This window comes from Notechis scutatus, chromosome 8 (genome assembly GCF_049901735.1).
Source record: "Notechis scutatus isolate UNSWTSFEM ecotype Mainland chromosome 8, rNotScu1.2, whole genome shotgun sequence".
Taxonomy (NCBI): domain Eukaryota; kingdom Metazoa; phylum Chordata; class Lepidosauria; order Squamata; family Elapidae; genus Notechis; species Notechis scutatus.
Genome location: NC_142016.1, coordinates 12577444 through 12596357, shown reverse-complemented (window position 1 = coordinate 12596357; position 18914 = coordinate 12577444). Strand labels below are relative to the sequence as shown.

The 18914-nt window shown below is 46.7% G+C and overlaps 1 protein-coding gene across 10 annotated transcripts in view; it reads left to right on the top strand.

The window, feature by feature from the left end:
• The window catches only part of AHDC1 (AT-hook DNA binding motif containing 1), a 269420-nt gene that overhangs the window by 204983 nt on the left and 45523 nt on the right, over positions 1-18914 (top strand). For 8 of the 10 annotated variants that reach the window (XR_015750450.1, XR_015750452.1, XR_015750455.1 and 5 more), the window contains one exon: positions 8293-8461. The exons of 1 other annotated variant lie outside the window; for it this stretch is intronic. Coding sequence is in view for 1 of the 9 variants with exons in the window: in XM_087970680.1 (XP_087826806.1) it covers positions 8293-8461 (169 nt within the window). In the remaining 8 variants the exon portion in view is untranslated. The remainder of the gene's footprint in view (positions 1-8292; positions 8462-18914) is intronic. One more of the 10 variants, XR_015750451.1, reaches the window with a different exon arrangement.

The window sequence follows — 18914 nt, the reverse complement described above, 5'->3', positions numbered from 1 at the left end:
AAGTCATTTCTGGGCATGGCAATGGGTAGGGTTTTGATCCTGATTTGCTTGGCTTAGCTTAGCAGAAGAATAGAAGTATGTTAGGTTCCACTTAGGCTATTGAATAAACGCTCCTTCCTCCCCCATGCATGGGTGTGTGTGTGTGTGTGTCAAAACCCTTTGGAACAGGGGTCTCCAACTTCGACAACTTTTAAGACTTGTGGACTTCAAACTCCCAGTTCCTCAGCCAGTTTTGCTTTGGGAGTTGAAGTTCACAAGTCATAAAGTTGCCAAGGTTGGAGACCTCTGGCTTAGCAGAAGAATGGAAGTTATGTTAGGTTCCATTCAGGCTATTGAATAAACTCTCCTTCCTCCACCCCAACACTACCTTCCTCCCCCATGCATGGGGGGTGTGGGTGTCAAAACCCTTTGGATCAGGGGTCTCCAACCTTGACAACTTTAAGACTTCTGGACTTCAACTCCCAGAGTTCCTCAGCCAGTTTTGCTTTGGGAGTTGAAGACCACAAGTCTTAAAAGTTGCCAAGGCTGGAGACCCCTGCTTTGGATGGCCTTGGTTATATCCCGTGCTGCCCCTGCAGCTGGAGGGACAGGGAGGGGAGAGATTTGTGTGTGTGTGTCTTCTCTCTCCCCCCACCCTCCCCCGTGTGGTCAACAGTTGCTGCGAGCTGTTTTTGAAGCAGATGAGGTTTCCCGACCAGCCACGGAAGAGGTGGGAATTACAAGTCCCTTGGCAAGCATAGGCTTGTTGCAACATAAGGAGAATCAAGCAAGGCAGGGAGGCCCAGCCCATGAATTACAAGGAAGAACGGTGGACAGTTGTTACTGTGGGGTGTGTGTGTGTGTGTGTGTGTGCTGTCCCAGCTAGAAAGCAACAATTCTCGTTTTGTAAGTGCTCGTAGCCTTAGCTACGAGGAATTGGGGTGGCTGGGTGAGGAATTGTCTATGTATTCCGACTTGGATCTTTCTGTGTGTGTGGAAGGGGGTGGGGGTGGAGAGGCATTTGTGTGTAGGATTCTACTGTGTGTGTGTGTGTGTGTGTGTGTGTGTGTGTGTAGCTCTACTGCTCTGAGCCACTGGCCAAGGTAGAATAGAGTAGAGTAGAGTAGAGTAGAGTAGAGTAGAGTAGAGTAGAGTAGAGTAGAGTAGAGTAGAGTAGAGTAGAACAGAACAGAACAGAACAGAACAGAACAGAATAGAATAACAGAGTTGGAAGGGACCTTGGAGGTCTTCTAGTCCAACCCCCTGCCTAGGCAGGAAACCCTACACCATTTCAGATAAATGGTTATTCAATCTCTTCTTTAAAACTTCCAGTTTCAGAGCATTTACAACTTCTGGAGGCAAGTTGTTTCACTGATTAATTGTTGTAACTATCAGGAAATTTCTCCTTAGTTCTAAGTTGCTTCTCTCCTTGATTAGCTTCCCACCCTTTGCTTCTTGTCCTGCCCTCAGGTGCTTTGGAGAATAGCTTGACTCCCTCTTCTTTGTGACAGACCGTGAGATATTGGAACACGGCTATCATGTCTCCCCTAGTCCTTCTTTTCATCCGACTAGACCTACCCAGTTCCAGCAACCGTTCTTCATATGTTTTAGCCTCCAGTCCCCTAATCCTCTTTGTTGCTGACGACAACAAAGATACTGAAGACTTCAGACAGATCTCCTCTTTTTCTGGCCACTGAGGGCTCTGGGCTCACGAGAATGTCTCTGCCTGCCCTTTGGACTGGCCTTCTCTCTCTTGGTGCCAAAGGATCCCATTGGATCGACTCTGCATCCCATAGAAAGGTCGACTGCTGGGATTGGAGCTTGGAATTTGGGGTTTTCCATGTCCCACTTGAGTTCAAAGGGAAGCTGGCAAGAGGAGGGAGTGTTGGGAGGGGCTGGGACCCACTGACTCGAATGAAAAGCCTTCTTGTGTGTTTTGCCCGCTTCTTCTGTCTTTCTGGCTGTTTCTGCCAGCTCCAGGCAGTTGAGACTAGCCTGGTCCTTCGAGGGCCGTTTCCTTATTCCACATCGCCCTTTGCTGTAACTCTACACCTTCCCAACGTGCAACTGCCACCGTGCGCAGAGGCTGGGAGGGAACGGAGGGGTGCTAAGAAAGGGTGTTTACTTGTCAGCTGCCAAAATTTGCAGGGAAAGGAAAAGGGGCTCCTTTAACGGAGAGCTGTGGGTTCGATCCTCTCCGCCACCTGCACGCAGGAAACAGGCTGACTCAAGTGGGATCGAGTTGAGCACACACAGGGCAGGAGGGATAGGATCAAGGCACACAAAAACACAAGCATGACGGATGATTAAAATTGCTCTACTCAGAGCAATCTCAGAGCAGATTGCGACACACAATTTAAATGGAAATAAGTCGGGTTGCTTGTTTTTCTTAAAGGAAGGACAAGAGGGCAGGGCCAAGTTGGGGCTTTCAGGTCCCTAATCCTCACCTGGACCCAGTGGTGGGATTCAATTTTTGTTTACTACCGGTTCTGTGGGCGCGGCTTGGTGGGTGTGGCAGGGGAAGGATACTGTAAAATCCCCATTCCGTCCCCACCCCACTAACCTGCTTTGCAGCTCCGTTCTCCTGTGCAGGGCAACCAAAGAAGACCCAGCCAATCAACTGGGACTCAAAGGGAGGCAGAGAAGAGATGGGGGCGGGGCCAGTCAGAGGTGGTATTTGCTGGTTCTCTGAATTACTCAAAATTTCCGCTACCGGTTCTCCAGAACTGGTCAGAACCTGCTGAATGCCACCTCTGCCTGGAACCCCTCCCAAAAAACCATCTCAAGTACCACCAGCCTGCCTTCCAGGAAAAGGGGCATTTCAAACCCAGAATGCCACAACAGAGGAAGGAGAATATTTGTAGCTCAGGGTTGGCATGAGGGGCCCTTGGGGGCTCTCCAAGCCCATTGTTTTCTTGCAGATGTTTCGTTACCCAAACTAGGCGGCGTCATCAGCATCGTCAATGGAGATTTATCAGTCATTGGGTCATGATTGTCCTAAAGGTGCTTTTCAAAAGGCAACTGGGCTTCCTTTTTGTAAATAAACTTTATTAATCTTTCATAACTTTAAAAACAAACAAAAAGTGTACATATCTTGACATTAACAGTTTGTGGCATTCATCTTATACTAGTGTTTTGTGCATTATTTACAAATATATACAATTTATGGAATGTAAGAATTTAACCTATCTGTTGCTTATCGTTAATATTTCCATCTTCCATCTATCTTAGCTCAATCTAGTCATCCTATTTTTCCCAAATCCTATAATACTCAGACTCCTCTTTTTCTTATAACATCAGGGTTAATTTATCCATCTCAGCGCAAGTCATTATTTTTTGGGTAATCAATTCCTCTGGTGGTACATTTTTATGCTTCCAACACTGGTCATAGGCAATTCTAGCTGCCATTAAGATATGTAACACTATATATTTTATATTTCTCCCATAAATCTTATTAAATATCCCCAGCAAGAATAGTTCCAGTTCCAATTCTATTTGTTCATTAGTGATCTCTTGTAGCCATTTTTTTTAATTTTTAGCCAGTATTTTTGAGTCTCCAAGCAGGACCACCACATGTGGTAGAATATACCCTCTTTCTTCTTCCATTTCCAACATGCCGGATTTAACTGGACTTTCTTGGGTTGTTTTCCTTGAAAATGTTTCAGTTCTCATCCAAGAACCTTAAAAATCAAAACAAAAACTTCAGAAATCTCCATAGACAGTGCTGATGGCGTTACCTAGTTTGGGTAATGAGATGTCTTCAAGAAAACAACCAAGCTCAGAGAGCACCAAGGACCCTTCAGAGGAAACTCTGTCCTCTATCCTTGATGTCAGGTGTTGACTGTCTTCCCCCCGATCCACCCCAATAATCCTAAAATTTGGAACATCAAAAATGTCCCCTTTGAGTTGAGCATGGCACCTGGTGGCTGTATGGACATGCCTATAGTCTTCAGGGCAGTGGTGGTATTCTACCGGTTCAGCCTGGTTCGGCTGAGCTGGTAGCGGCTGAAGGCCAGTGGAGACCGAACCAGTTATCTCTGCTGCTCTGCTGTTGGGCCCACCTGGGCTCCCATACTCACCTTTATCCTCTGCCTTTGAGGTGCAGCTGCTATGCGCAGCACAGGAGAGTGCCACGCAGCAGCTGCCGAAGCGACCGGGAGAGTGCAGGCTTGCGGGAGGCAAGTTGGAACGCCTTTGCGCCTGTACACACACCTCTGCACCTGCTCAAAGTGCACATTTGGCACTCGTGTGAACACAAAGTACGTGCATGCGTGCAAAGCGCGCCCACCAAGCCACGCTCACTGAACCGGTGGTAAAAAAAATTTTTTTGAATCCCACCACTGCTTCAGGGGGACCATACGGAAGTAGTTTGCTCTTGCCGTCTTCCTAGGTGTTTTTTTTTTTCCCCCTTTTCTTTGGATTTGATTTCGCAGTCCGCTTGAGTTCTCAGTGGTTTCCCAGCCACTTACTAATCAGGTCCCGCCGTGCCCAGGTTTCGGAGGTCACCAAAGCCAGCTAGATGTCCAGGAAAGGAGGTCTGTAAAAACACAAGCATGAAAAGCAGGGGGAGGACCATGCCAGCAGCGGGGTAGAGACAGAGTGACAGACAGCAGGAGTATATCCGAGTGTGAACCGATAGTGGGATAAAAAAAATCGAGGTGACAAATCCATTTTCAGTTGTAGAGTAAAGGACAGAGTTCCAGGGCAACACGGCTGGGTGAGGAAGAAGAGGAGGGCAGGCAGAGAGGAAGAATGCAACAGTTTGGGGTTGGATGCAAAGAGCAGATGAAAAGCACAAAGGGGTGGCCACTGGTGGCAGGCAAACCGTGTGAGTGTAATAAGTAGCGTCGCCCTCAAAGAACTGGCTTCGAATTCCTCAGCGGCCGCTGTCAGTCAGCCTCAAATCCTCCAAAGGATTAATTGTGGGAATAAAAAGAGTGTGGTAAGGAAACTTTGGGCTTTGAAACTCTTTTTCCCATATTATTATCATTATTACTGCATAAGTACTGCAGCTCAGGAGATGGTGCTAATTTGCTAATTTATCTTTTCAGAATCTGTCGCCTTTTCTTTTTTGCAGCTGCTTAATAAGTTGTTGGCTACTTTGCGTCTCTCTCTCTCTCTCTCCCTCCCTCCCTCCCCCCTCTCTCTCTCCCTCCCTCCCTCCCTCCCCTCCCTGCCTCCCTCCCTCTCTCTCTCCCCCACCCTCCCTCTCTCTCTCTCCCACCCTCCCTCCCTCCCTCCACCCCTCTCCTGACAGAGACTTTCTAGTATGTCACTCGGAGAAACATTGAGTTCAGATGGTAGGAAATTCACTTAGATTCCTTGTTGGTACCCACACAGACTTCCCATCACCACAACCCCCCAAAACCAAAGCCCAAACCATAAGGATTTTCTCCAAAGTGGGTCTATAAACATTCAAACACCTCCCATGACATTAGGACTTGGAAAGGTGTAAAGGCTTCGTCTGGATTGGGTGCCAACCTTTGCTTTGAAGGCCTCGGTTGGAAATCCTGCTTTTTAGCCAGCATTTATGGGTAGCCTTGGCAGAATTCCGCATGGTGATGGTGACCCACACCTCTGGCTTGGCTCAGGATCTGTTGAATTGAGCTCTTTTCCCTAGAATAAGTAGGTACGTTTCCTCCCGAGATGCTCTCCCACCCAGTGGAGGAAGAGCCAACGCCACAGTCCGCATTGTTTGTCCTTACTCCTCCCTTGCAGCCTGGCAGATGGACCAGGCAGATGTGTCAATATATAGATGAGGCTGGTTGTGTGAGCATAATCAGTCTCCAAAAATAAACAGCCTTTGACTGGCCCAAATTCCAGTCTCTGCTTAAGTTCTTTATCTGTGAAATGGGAATTGGTCTGCTTTGGCAAACTCTGTTCCTGCAGTCCCAGGAAGGGGAATTTGGGATTGCAAGGGAATTCAGATCCAAAGGTTAGGTTTTCAGAGAAGGAGGAAAGTTAATTCTTGGTGGTTGGAACTTAGTCTAGGTCAGTGTTTCTCAACCTTGTCCTTCCCTTCCCCTTCCCCTTCCCTTAATGGAAGACCAAGTCGACTTGCCAAGCTCCTCTTTGTCTGAGATATCACTTCATTGGGGATGTTACGATGTGTTTATCAATGAAATGAAAATGAAATCGTTTAGCCTGCAATTACCCGCCACATATCTCGATGGCTCACCGGTTTTTTGTTTTTTTCCAGTCACTGCATCTGGTTGGAATTGTTGCGATAAGTAAGAAATTACGCTTTATGATGGGAAACAGAAGAGGCAAGGATAGGCAGTTGACTTCCTGGGAATGCTCGGAAGCGGCTTGTCTTGCCGTCCAAGCGACGGTGGCATTGCATTCACAATAAGGAGTACTGGATTCTTGGCTTGCAAAGGACTCGTGCAGATATAAGGGCACCAGAACAGGATGTAGCCCTGGGTGAATGGCATTTGGGAGACTGAGAAGTTAAAGTAGGGAGATGCCCCAACTGCTTGGCAAGCAGTAGCCGAAGAGACGGTTTAATTCACAGTTGATCCTGCTATCCTGACCTCCTTTAGGTTGCTGCATGAGAAGGCTTGGATATCTGTACTGTTTGCAAAGTTGTTGTGTTCACCCTTGTGCTTAAGACTCTAGGCGAACTCCCGTTCCTATGGCTTCCCATGTTCTATTTCTGGTTTGCTTTATCGGCTGCATTGTTCACCTGAATGCACCTAGCCTGGTTAGTGAATTACCCATTTTTATGGGTTTGTGCGGTGCCTCGAACGGAGTGAGTTGGGCTTGCGCAGCACACTATATATAGCGCAGATGCACATGTGTGCCTGTGCACTTAGAGGCCGATCGAGGCAACAGCTGATTGAGCTGAGTAGACTGTTTGTATGTAATTGCTACACTCACCGCTGACTGAGTCAAGTATGTGGAGTGGACACACACACGCACACACACACACATGCACACACACACACACACACACACACACACACACACACACACACACACACACACTGAGTAGTATTGAAAGAGACAGGCGCTTTCCTATGCTTTAGTAAATAGACCTAGGAATTCTCCAACACATGCCAGTGAAACCCTTGCATCTCTATGCTGTGGGTAAAAGTGCATAAGCCGTGTGAAAACCAAGGCACAGATTTTGGTGTGCAGAGCATGAATACCACTTCTCTCCCCTCCCCTCACCCCACCCCACCCTTCCTCTCTCTCTCTCTCTCTCTCACTCACTCACTCGCAGACACATACTCGCTCACACACCACACAGCTTGAGATAGCAGGATGACTGTAGCTAATAGAGTTTGGCTGATGCCCCTGCAGGGCTATGATACCATGGAGAGAAAGGGAAGAGAAGAACAGGGAGGGGGGGGGGAAATCAGATGAGGAGGCAGGAAAGGCCCAAGAGCGCCTGGGATCCGATGAGTGACAGCCAGGTCTGGCATCCAAACAGATGCACAGACATTTTGTCTGTTTATCAGAGCCATGCAGGCCTCTGACCCACACTGTCATGCCTCTTGGGTGAGGTGTGTTGCATTCTCCAGGAGCCTGGCCCCCCACCAACCATCCCTCATGCACATCTGTTGTACTCCAAAAGCCAAAAACCCTTTGTATTTTTAATGACCTTGAGCTACCCTGAACAAAGAGACAGGATTCCCTCACTTCTGGCCTGGGAGAAGGGGGAGGGGGGGGTTGCGCCTAGCACAAACTTGCTTCTAAGCCAGGAAGGCTGTGGAGGGAAAGAGGGAGGGAAGGTCCTTCCTTTAAAAAAAAACAAAAAAAACTGAATGGGTGGGTCAGGCTTTCTCGTCTGCCTTTGCAAGGGACCTTGTTTCTAAGGGACAGGGCCAAAAGATGGCTTGGCCGGGGAGAGCTGTATTCGGGCAGTGGGCAAGGTAGAGTCTGCATGCAAACCTTCTCCATCTTGTCTACAAAATGGAAGCTTGTCTTAAAAAAAAAGAAAGAAAAACCAACTACTGTGCAAGCTTGGAAGGGGAAGGACGTAGCACAAGGGAAGCGTAGTAGCTATTTGTGCCATCAGTGCTGTCTTCGCCTTGCATCACTCATGCAGGACACACACACACACAGACACACACACACACAGAGAGAGAGAGAGAGAGAGAGAGAGAGAGAGAGAGAAGAAGAGAATCCCCAGACCTTGGACATCTCTCTCACCCGCTGCTGCTTGCATCCCTTTGAAATGAAATCGCTTTGAAAAGGGGTGGTGGGGTTGTGGGGAGAGGTGGTTTCAATCCAGCGTCGTCTAGTCCTGCTCCTCCTGTTCCCCTTCTCCTTCACAAGCCTTGGGTCTGTGTGCTTTCCTTTCAACAGATGGGATCTCCAATGCATGCCAGCCCATTGGACTGGAAAACGGCGCCAACCCGCCAGCTGAATGGTTCCCGCGCAGCCAGGGTCCAGGGTTGCGGCCGCCCAACAGCGAAGTGGACGGCAGCGAGAGGAACTTCAGGGTGAACCTTCACTGCAAGTATGGGCGGCCTAGGTAAGGGGGCGGGGGGAGTGAAGGGGGGGGCAGGCAGGTGAACCTGGCTTTTCTGCTCTGGTTGGGGTAGAGCAGAGGTGCGGGGAGCACGATGGCCCCTTTAACAACTTCCAACTCCCAGAATTCCCAGAATGCTGGCTCAGCCAATTCTGGGAGTTGGAGTCCATAAATCATAAAGAGAGCCACCGTGCTCCTCCACCTCTGGTGTAGAGCAACGGGTTTGCTCAAGGTTTTTCTGAAAAAACCCCGTGTGAGATTCAAGGAGGCCAAAACCCAAGCCAAGCTGATATCCAGAAAATTGTGAACTGGGTGAGAAAGTCTCGCTCTCTGCCTCGCTCCATCCTTGCATGAAAGGAAACATGATGGGAATGGATTCTAGTACTTCCAAGAGGCAGAAACCAAGGGCCACTTGGAAGAGTGTTTGCTTCCCTCTAATCAGCAAACCAGGCTCCCTCCCTGCCCCTAGACAACAAGCACATCAGGACTTGCAATCTGGTCCTCTCCCTGGCATTGCTAGATTTCTGCTTACAATTTTTGTTTCCTTGGACTGTTTGAACGTAAGAGAAGATTTTACAAAAAGCATCCCTTTTGTCCATTAGTCTACAGTGGTGCTGGACACTAAACTTGTAATTTACTACCACTGTTTTCTTCTTCTGCCAGTTGGAAGAGGCGAAGCCTCAGGCTGGGATGGGACTTTAGGATACTGTCGCCATTGCATTGTCATCTCATGTTTTGATCCCAGTTTGTCTGACCTCAGGATGTTTGATGCATGCAAATGTAGGATCAGTTGCAGATGGTTTCTCTCAACTAAAGCAGCTTCCGTTAGTAGAACAAAGGTGTGTTGTTTCAGTTTCCCCCAAATTTAGATACCTGTAGCGTAAAGGGAAAACTCTGAAGATTAGAGGGGCCCAGCCGAACAGTTTTCTTGACCATCATGCAGGCAGGATTTGCTATTGCCTTTTCAGAGATGTTTTCCTGACTTCTCAGTTTAGCCTACAGCTTTGGATTTTTTATATATCTATAGATCTAGATTGTCATTTTTTAACAGCAATAGTAAGAACTCATGCAAACTAAACCAGAACGAAGGAGAAATAAAAGAGAAAGCTAAAAGTGCAAAAAAAAGGTTGAAAAAAAGAATTAAAAGAAGCAACCTCTAATCTTCACAGCAGTTATAAGTACAATTATATTTTAACCTCTGCCTCTCTCTCCCTAAAGTTAATCATGACTCCCTTCTTTCTTATACCCATTCTGTCTAATCAACAGAGTCATAAATCGTAAGTTCACTTTTTTTTTCTTTTTTAGGCTAAAACTCCACAAGGAGTTTCCAGCCACCATTAAGTGTCCTTTCCCTAATCAAATGAGTCAATTAGCCCATCTCAAGAAAGTCCCATCAACCGTTCCTCCAGAGTGGGCAATGCCCAACCTTTTCATTCTTGTGCTACAATAATGTCGCTGCAGTTAGCAAAAAGTAAAACAGTGTTTCGTGGCTCTTTGGTTACAGGTAGTCCTCAGCTTATAAAAGTTCGATTAGTGTCCATTCAAAGTTATAACGGCTCTGAAGAAAGTGACTTATGACCGTTTTTTCACACTAATCACCGTTGCAGCATCCCCTGTGGTTATGTGATTCAAAATTCAGCCACTTAGCAAGTGATTCATATTTATGACGGTTGCAGTGTCCTGGAGTCATGTGATCCATTTTGTGACCTTCTGACAATAAGAAGCAAAATTCACTTTAACAACCAGGTTCCTAACTTAACAACTGCAGTGATCCACTTAACAACTGTGGCAAGAAAGGTTGTAAAATGGAATGTAATTCACTTAACAAATATATCAGTTAGCAATAGAAATGTTGGGCTCTCTTGTGATTGTAAGTCAAGGACTACCTGTAATTGTTTATCCATCAGTCCCAGAAGAAAAATTATGGTTTCCTTTGAATGTTGACTTTAGATCAGGGGTGTCCAACCTTGGCCACTTGAAGCCTGGAGGACTTCAACTCCCAGAATTCCCCAGCCAGCAAAGCTGGCTGGGGAATTCTGGGAGTTGAAGTCCTCCAGGCTTCAAGTGGCCAAGGTTGGACACCCCTGCTTTAGATTTTACTGGTGGATTGCCACCCAAAGGATGAAACTGTTTCTACTACTTCTGCTTCTTTTCTGGTGGATTCAGGTCCCTCCAACTGATATTCTCCCCAACTGATGGCCCACTCACAGTTCAAAGAGCCCAACCTACCATCTTGAGTTGTGAAAACCATTGGGAAGAAGCACAAAAGGATATCTGGGCTTGTGGCAGGAAAAGGATGCATTTGGGACAGAAATAATCTTTTTAGCCTCCAATCCAGTTGCCAACAGAAATAAGATGAAGATGAAGACCTCTCCAGAAAGGAAGGAGTTTGGTGGGATGGGAGGGTGTTAACACAAAATAAGGATGTTAAACTTCACCCTTAATTTTTTTTTTTAAAAAAAAAGCATCTCCAAATAGTGTCATTTTACCACCAGATTTCAGCAGTGCTTTCTTGGAGGTCTACTCAGCTTAGGAAAAAAGGCCGAAAAAGCAGATTTTTGCTGCATTATAGATTGGCCCGTTCTGTTTTACGACCGCGTGGTCAACCAGAACCTGTTTACTCTTTCCCACAACCCAGTGCAGATCGGAACAACGATGCAAAACATTTGGAGTTCACAAAGCAGTAAGATGATCAAGTCTAACCAATGGGGTGGGTTTCAGTTGCTGGCTTAAATGCTATGCAAGGCATTAGATTCCTGTGCTGTAATCCCTCCGGCCTCGTTTGCGAGATTCATCCATCTTTTCCTCTCTAGACTGCTTTAGAAATCTGTGGAAATGAGCAAAGATTCCAAGGATTCTTGTTGGCCAGTAAGGCTGAGGTTTATTGCTTGCACTGGGCATTGGTAGAGTCCATGTGTGCAAGCACACATGCACACTGAAATATGCAGGGTGCCCTAGCCTGTTCCTGGCTGTTGTCTTTTATCTCATCTGTCAGAACTTGGAAGTCGGTGGGGGGGGGGGGTTGAGGAAATGCACTGGAAAGACATCCTGCTTTCTCTGACTTCTCTCCCTCCCTCCTGCTCTCTTGGGTGCCCTGTGCTGCTGCTTTTCCTGACCTTTCTTTGTCCACATCTGGCTAAGAGTTGCTTGGAAACATCAGTGCAAGGATGGGAGGGGAGAGCCAAGCGTTCTCACCGAGGAACGGATGGGAAGCCTTGGAAAGTGCAGGAGGAAATCCAGGCCCTGCTCTCTTTCCCCTTCTTCCTCTTGCTGGACAGCCTCAGGAATTTTTTTTTTTGGGACAGGCTGGGAAACATTTGGAGGAAGGAGACGGAGAAGGTGGGGGGTGGGGGATAGTCAGAGCATCCGCAAAGCGACGGAAAAGCCATCTTTTGCAAAGGGTCCGGCAAGATAGCTGAAAGACAAAGGGGGTCCTTTGGAGTTGGCAGGCAGCAGGGAGGAAGATAGCCTCTGGCAGGGTGCAGAGAGCCCTTGGAGATGCAAGACAGCCCTGCCTGCCAAAAGCATGAGGTCACTTCCTGCTGTGGCTTTTCTGCAGCCTGGAGCCCTTCTAAAGCTGAGCTTTAGAAGGGAGGGAGATCCAGCAATGGAAAAAAAATGTTTTGTTTTTTGCCAAGGCTGATGAGAAGCAAAGAGAAGGAGATGGCTGGGCCTATTGGAAAGAGCAGAGGAAAGATGCCAAGGATGGGACTGTGGCTCTACAGGAAGTTGGTGGAGTCTTGTTCTGCCTCCCACCCACCATTCCTGGCCAGGGAGATATACCTCCTGATGACCCAGATTTCTCCGTCTCCCGATGCGCAGAAGGGGAGATGTGGAATCTTTTAGCCATTCTGTCCTCCTGGGGGAGGGGAGGGTGCAGAAAGGAATGGCATCTGTTGGATTGGGGTTTGGGGGGAAGCAGGCTAGAGCACTTGGGGGGGAGTTATAAGGCAGGATGGGCTTCTTCTAAGCCTGGCGGAGATTCGTGGTACCCGTTTCACCCGCTAAGCCTCTTGTCAACCCACACACTCTTCCCACCGCCAGCTGGGCTGATTTTCCCCGTTGGGGAGCCAAGTTGAAAAGCAGAACGGATACCTTTGTGGCTGTGCTTATGGGAACAAGCTGGGTGGGGAATTCTGGGAGTTGGAGTCCACCCAACTGAAAGCTGCCAAGACTGAGAAGCATCTGCGTCCACGAAAAGGTTAGCGATTAAACCAGGGGTCCCCAGACTTGGCAACTTTAAGACTTGTGGACTTCAACTCCCAGAATTCTCCAGCCAGCATAGCTGCTTTCTCTGGCTGGAGAATTAGCTGGCGGGAGAATTCTGGGAGTTGAAGTCCACAAGTCTTAAAGTTGTCAAGTTTGGGAACTCCTGGACTAAACCAACAAAGTTTAACACATACCTAAGCGCCAATGCAGCTGCTGTGTTTTCAGTGGATTTGATTTAACGCATTGGGCAGAAACAGCCCGTAAACCAGTCCCTTTGCTTTTGATAGCTTCCTGGAAAAAACCCTTCCAGGGCAAAAATAATTTAGTTCCACTTACCATTTTGTCACCCTCACCTTCAGTCCTAAAGGATTTACCTCCTTGGTGGGATTCAAACATTTTTATTACCGGGTCTGTGGGTGTGGTTTGGTGGGCATGGCATGGCACAGTGGGCATGGTGTGGCAGGGGAAGCTTACTGCAAAATCCCATTCCCTCCCCACCCCACTAGCCTGCTTTCCAGCTCTGTTCTCCTGTGCAGGGCAACCAAAGGAGGCCCAGCCAATCAGCTGGGACTTGGGAGGCGGAGAATAGATGGGGGCGGGGCCAGTCAGAGGTGGTATTTGCCAGTTCTCTGGATTCCTCAAAATTTCTGCTACCGGTTCTCCAGAACTGGTCAGAACCTGCTGAATGCCACCTCTGATTTACCTGCCCTGCTTAAATTTTGGGAAGAACACAGAAAGCAGTTGCTGGGCCAGAGGGAGAGAAGCAAGCCCATTTCTCTACGATGCTCAGTCTTGCTTCCTTCTCCAACTTTGGCAGCCCAGAGTGTGTTGGCCTCTCTTCAACCCAGCTTCCAAGCCTAGGGTCACTTCCCATCACAGGAGAGTCCTCCAGAGCTTGTTTGCTGCGGGTCTCATCCACGTGACTCATCAGCAGTCACGTGGACATGTTTAGATGGACATTACTTCTCATCCTTCCAAGGTCTTTAGGCAGACAGAGGACGTTATGGGAATCCAGAGGTGGTGCAGGTCATCAAGGAAATGCTACATACAGAGTGCTCGACTTACAACCCCAATTGAGCCCAACATTTCTGTTGCTAAGCGAGACGTTTGTTAAGTGAGTTTTGCTGGATTTTACTATTTTTCTTGCCACGGTTGTTAAATGAATCCGTGCATTGGTTAAGTTAGTAACCCAGTTATTAAGAGTGATGACCCGGAGCGTGGCACAAAGGCAACACAGTCAGATAAGCAATAAGAATCCCTTTATTATCTCCAAGTTTGCCCCCAATGTCCAGGTTACCTTCTGGCTGGAGAAAAACTCTCCCAGGAACAGCCTTTGACTGCAGAGAATTCAGTCCAAAACAAGGTACATAGAAACTGTAACTAAAAATTCAAACAAACCAAGCTGAAGTAATTAACTTGACAGGGCAGGAGAAGGAATTTCAGACCTGAAAGCATGGCAAAACTCACACAGTTCAGAAGATGCCAGGAACACAGATAAGCCACAATGATACAAGATAAATTCACGTTTGCTCCCAACAACTTGCTGTGCGCAGCTTCCTTTTGTATAGACTGTGTTCCCAGCTGCAGCTAATGAAGGGAACCAGGGCCCTTTCCTCCCCCATAAGCCACGCAACCCATGTTACTCCCTTCTCCGTTCCTCCCTGCATGCCCTAGGATGAAAAGGGGGTGGGCCTGGGTCTTCCTCTGAACTCCCTCTCCCTTGTTCTATCCCCTGCTCTGCCCAGCCAGACTTTGCCCTTCTCCAGCCTCCTCCACAGCCAACGGAGCCATACTCCCATTCCCTGTTAGCTATTTGACTTCTTCCTCAGATTCAGACTCCGACAGGGGCATGACATTAAGTGAATCTGGTTTCCCCATTGACTTTGCTTGTCAGAAGGTGGCAAAAGGGATCACATGACCCAGGACACTGCAACCGTCATAAATAGGAGCCAGTGTCTCAATTTTGATCACATGACCATGGAAATGCCGCAACGGTTGTCTGTATGAGAAACGGTCCTAGGGCACTTTTTTTCCAGTGCCACTGTAACTTCGATCTGTCACTAAACGAATGATTGTAAGTTGAAGTCTACCTGTACTGACCGATTGGGTAACCGAGGCGATTAGAAAGACTCTATTAACAAGCCCATAATCTGGTGATTACATGAATTTACAAAGACTTTCCAAGGTTTACACTCTTCGGTATTTGTGTTCAAAATGTGTAAAAACAGGGATGCCGCAGACACTCTATTTGCGGACATTTTTATTGTTCCTTTGTTATGCTTGCCGAGAGCTGTTATAAATTTTCGAAATAAGATCGGATGAGATCAGATCAGATTGCATCACATCAGATGAAAATTACCCAGAGCTGATAGATTTATCCGGTCATGATTTTGATGAAAATGACTGTATGCACTGAAGACCCTGTCTTCGCTTTCCTGAAAGCAAACATTTTTATCAGTGGCTGAGGGACGGCAAGCTCGTTGCATTTCTTTGCTGCACCCTTTCCAGTGGAAGATTGTTTCCCCCCACCCACCCACCCCTCTCCTTTCTGTAAGGCCCTGCTAGCTAGTTGGGACTCTTCCTATGGACTGCCGTTCTCATTAGCTCTAGGAGCCATGGCAGGGATAGGACTGGGGATGATGGCGGTCAGGAACCATCACAAACCGAACCACGGCTTTGGAGCCATCCTAGGGACACCTGTTTTCAAAGGAAGAAAGAATTCCTTTGCTGGAGAAAGACTTTCCCAAGCTGATGCCTTCCAGATGCGTTGGACTTTTAACTTCACATCTGGAAGGCAGCAGCTGCTGAAAGGCAGCTCGGGAGGCTAAGGGAAAGTCCAGCGGTCCAGCAGTGCACGAGACACTCGGAAAACCATCTGGGATCCGAGTTTAGGTGCTGTAGTTTGTTGGTGGGTTTTGCTGGTGGGGACTGCAAGAAGTATAGGTAGCTCCAGTCACATCCTACAAACTTGAAATTTGGCACGTATGTTCCTCTCGGCTTCTAGGGGCTCACTAAGAAAGTATTTTTTGAAATGACCATCAGAGCATTAGCGTTTCCCATATTATTATTATTAACATGAAAAGAAATCTCTTCCAAATGCAAAACACAAGCAGAGGAGAGGAGTTTCAGTTTTACTTTCACAACAGCAGCAGCCAGCTTTAGCACAGAACAGTTGAGCTAAGCCACGCCCAGGCTCCTTGCTGTCTCCTTGCTCACACAGCAAATACTGTTTCAGTTTCCAAACAGCCCTCAACTCTCTCACATACTGACAGTCCACAAGCCAGATGAATACCAATGGATGCTGGCAGGCAGAGGCACAATTCCCCCCGCTCCTTATTTTCCTCCCCCAAAACTAAGCCCAATCACATAGTTTCGTAGCGAAGCATGGGTACGGAGCTAGGAATAACTGACTCTCCTTATTAATCCATTATTGGGCCTGGCTCATGATTCATAGCAAGTTGAGCTGAACTGGAGGCTTTATGTTGCCCTCCCACACAATCTGATGTTCAGCATCCTTTTCTCAAGCCCAGAAAATGTACAGCCTTAGTTCCAGAGTTGCTGAGAAGCGTAGCCAAGAATGCATTCTGGGGTGTGTGTGAGCAAATCATGAAACCCCCTCCCCCCCGAGGTCTGGTTCCCCACCAGCAAGACTTGGCCTGATTAAGAAGTTCCTGGACATCTCTGCCACATTTTTGCAATCAAAGGTTGCACACAAAAGCACACACGTTAGGGAAAGTTGTTCACAGAAGTGCATACATGAGGGAAGATTAAGGAAAATAAAAATACAGGCTGCCAGTGCCAGGGGAACCTCCTAGAAATATAAAATATTTTTCTACCTTTAAATAAAAAAAATAGCAGAACAATGCAAAGATTGGAATGGCTGGATATAAGTAAATCTGGCAGACAGCAGAAGTACACCTCCATTTGTACCCTGAACTCAAGTGATACTTCCGGTCCTTTGTACAGTACATGGCAGGTACAGCCACAATCTTCAAGACTGAAAGAAGATTTAGCTGTTTCATTGTTTTGCTCCCTCTTGGCTCCACGTATGTTATATATGTGCGTGAATACAAGGATGGGATGAAGATGTCTAGACTGTGTATTCCTCTTCTTGTCAAGTGTTTGGGGGATAAGATTTTTAAAAGATTTTTTTTTATAGGAACATACAGCAGAATACAAATAACAAACCCCAAGAGTGCCCTGGATAATTTTCCTATATTGGATTGACAAAAGAGACTTGTTAAAGCTTTGAAGAATTTTGTGAGAAGGGACAAAGAAAAAATGAAAAGAAATCAAGAATGAAGAGGCTTTAAGGGTTTGTTTATAGATAAGAGATGGGAAGAAGAATTCGTTTCTCGTATTTTAAGAGAGGACAATAAGTTACCTAAATTGTTTATATTTGTGATGTAGAGGGAAAACATTTCTTTTCTATAGCTCCTTTTTCTTTACTATATTCTTATTTTCTTTCTTGTCTATTTTCTTTCTGTTTTCTTTTCTTTTCTGCAGTTTCTTTTTTTTCCTTTTTTTAATTTGCACTGGTTTTTTATTTCTTTCATTGTAACTTTTAATAACTATTGAAAAAGGAACATAAACACAGTCGCCATATTAAGCTTTAAAAGATAAGGGTAAGCAACAGGTTTTTTAATTTGTTTGTTTTGCTTCACCCCACCCCCTTAAGATTATCCACTATCACCACAGATCAGCAAGCAATGGGGGGAAAAAATAGAGAGTTTAAGCTTTGATAAATAGGCCACATTAAAATCCCCTCCTGGCGGGAAAAAAGAAAGAAGGGGGGGAAACTGCTAAAAATTCCATTGTTCCCTCTTGAATGGTAACCTAAAGTCAAAGCATGGACCACTGTGAATAATGATAATTAATAACAACAATTAAAGATTATAGTGCATCTCCCAGAGGCAAACATAAGGGATATCTGGGGAGAAAAGATCTCAAGGAGCTTCTACCTGCCCACAAATTTGGGAATGACACTTTTCACACCACCTGGCCCCAATTTAATCAATTTTGGGCCATTCTGTCTTTTACAGATAGACCTCGACTTACGACCACAATCGAGCTCCAGATTTCCATTGCTAAGCGAGACAGCTGTTCAGTGGACTTTGTCCCAATTTACGACATTTCTTGCCCCAGTTGTTAAGTGAATCACTGCCGTTGTTAAGTTAGGAACATGGCTGTTAAGTGAATCTGGCTTCCCCATTGACTTTGCTTGTCAGAAGGATGCAAAAACGGATCGCATGACCCCCTAGGAGACTGCAACCGTCATAAGTATGAGTCAGTTGCCAAGCATCCAAATTTTGATCACATGACCATGGGGAGGCTGCAGCGGTCATACCAGGGGTGGGATTCTCCTGGTTGGACCGGTTTGGGCAAACTCCTTGTTCCAACGATCAGCTGGCTCTGAATCGGTTTGCTCTGACGAGCATGTGGGCCCACCCGCCCGCCCACCCCTGCTCTTTCCTGGGCTTTACATCTTTTTGTTAGAGCACGGCTGATTTGCACGGCACAGCAGTTTGCCGCGCCTCAGCTGTTTTCTTCAGCTGCAGTTGAAGGTATTAGCTTTTTTAAACGCAGGGCATGCGCATGCTCACCAAACTGGTTGTTATACCGTTTGAATCGCACCCCTGGGTCATATGTGTGGGAAAAAGTCATAAGTCACTTTTTTCCAGTACCATTGTCACTAAATGAACCATTGTAAATCAAGGATTACCAGTATTTAGAACGTGTGCTCTCCATAAAAGCTGAATATGCTGTGTTTGTTTTAAAAACAGTGCTACTTAAACCAGCGGTGGGATTCTACTGGTTCGCATCTATTCGCTAGAACCAGTTGTTAACATTCTAAGCAGTTTGGAGAACTGGTTGTTAGAAGAAATTACTGGCCTAATCCTGTAAGGAAGGCAGGAAGGAAACATTCTGGTGTTACTTACAGAAACTGCCTCTCCATTAACCCTTATTACATTCTTGGCAGGACGAGACTTCCTGTCTCAGGAACGTCTCTGGAGGTTTTTTCCCCTCCTTTGCTGGTACTTTGCTTGTGTGGAGTGACCATTCAAAGTTACAGTGGCACTGAAAAAAGTGACTTATGACCATTTTTCACACTTATGACTGTTGCAGCATCCCCACAGTCATGAGAAGCCAGGCGAGGAGATGAGTGCCTCAATGTGAGTGATGTTGAGTTGGCCACACCCAGCCAATAACATGACCACCGAGCCATGTCCACCCAGTCACATGACCA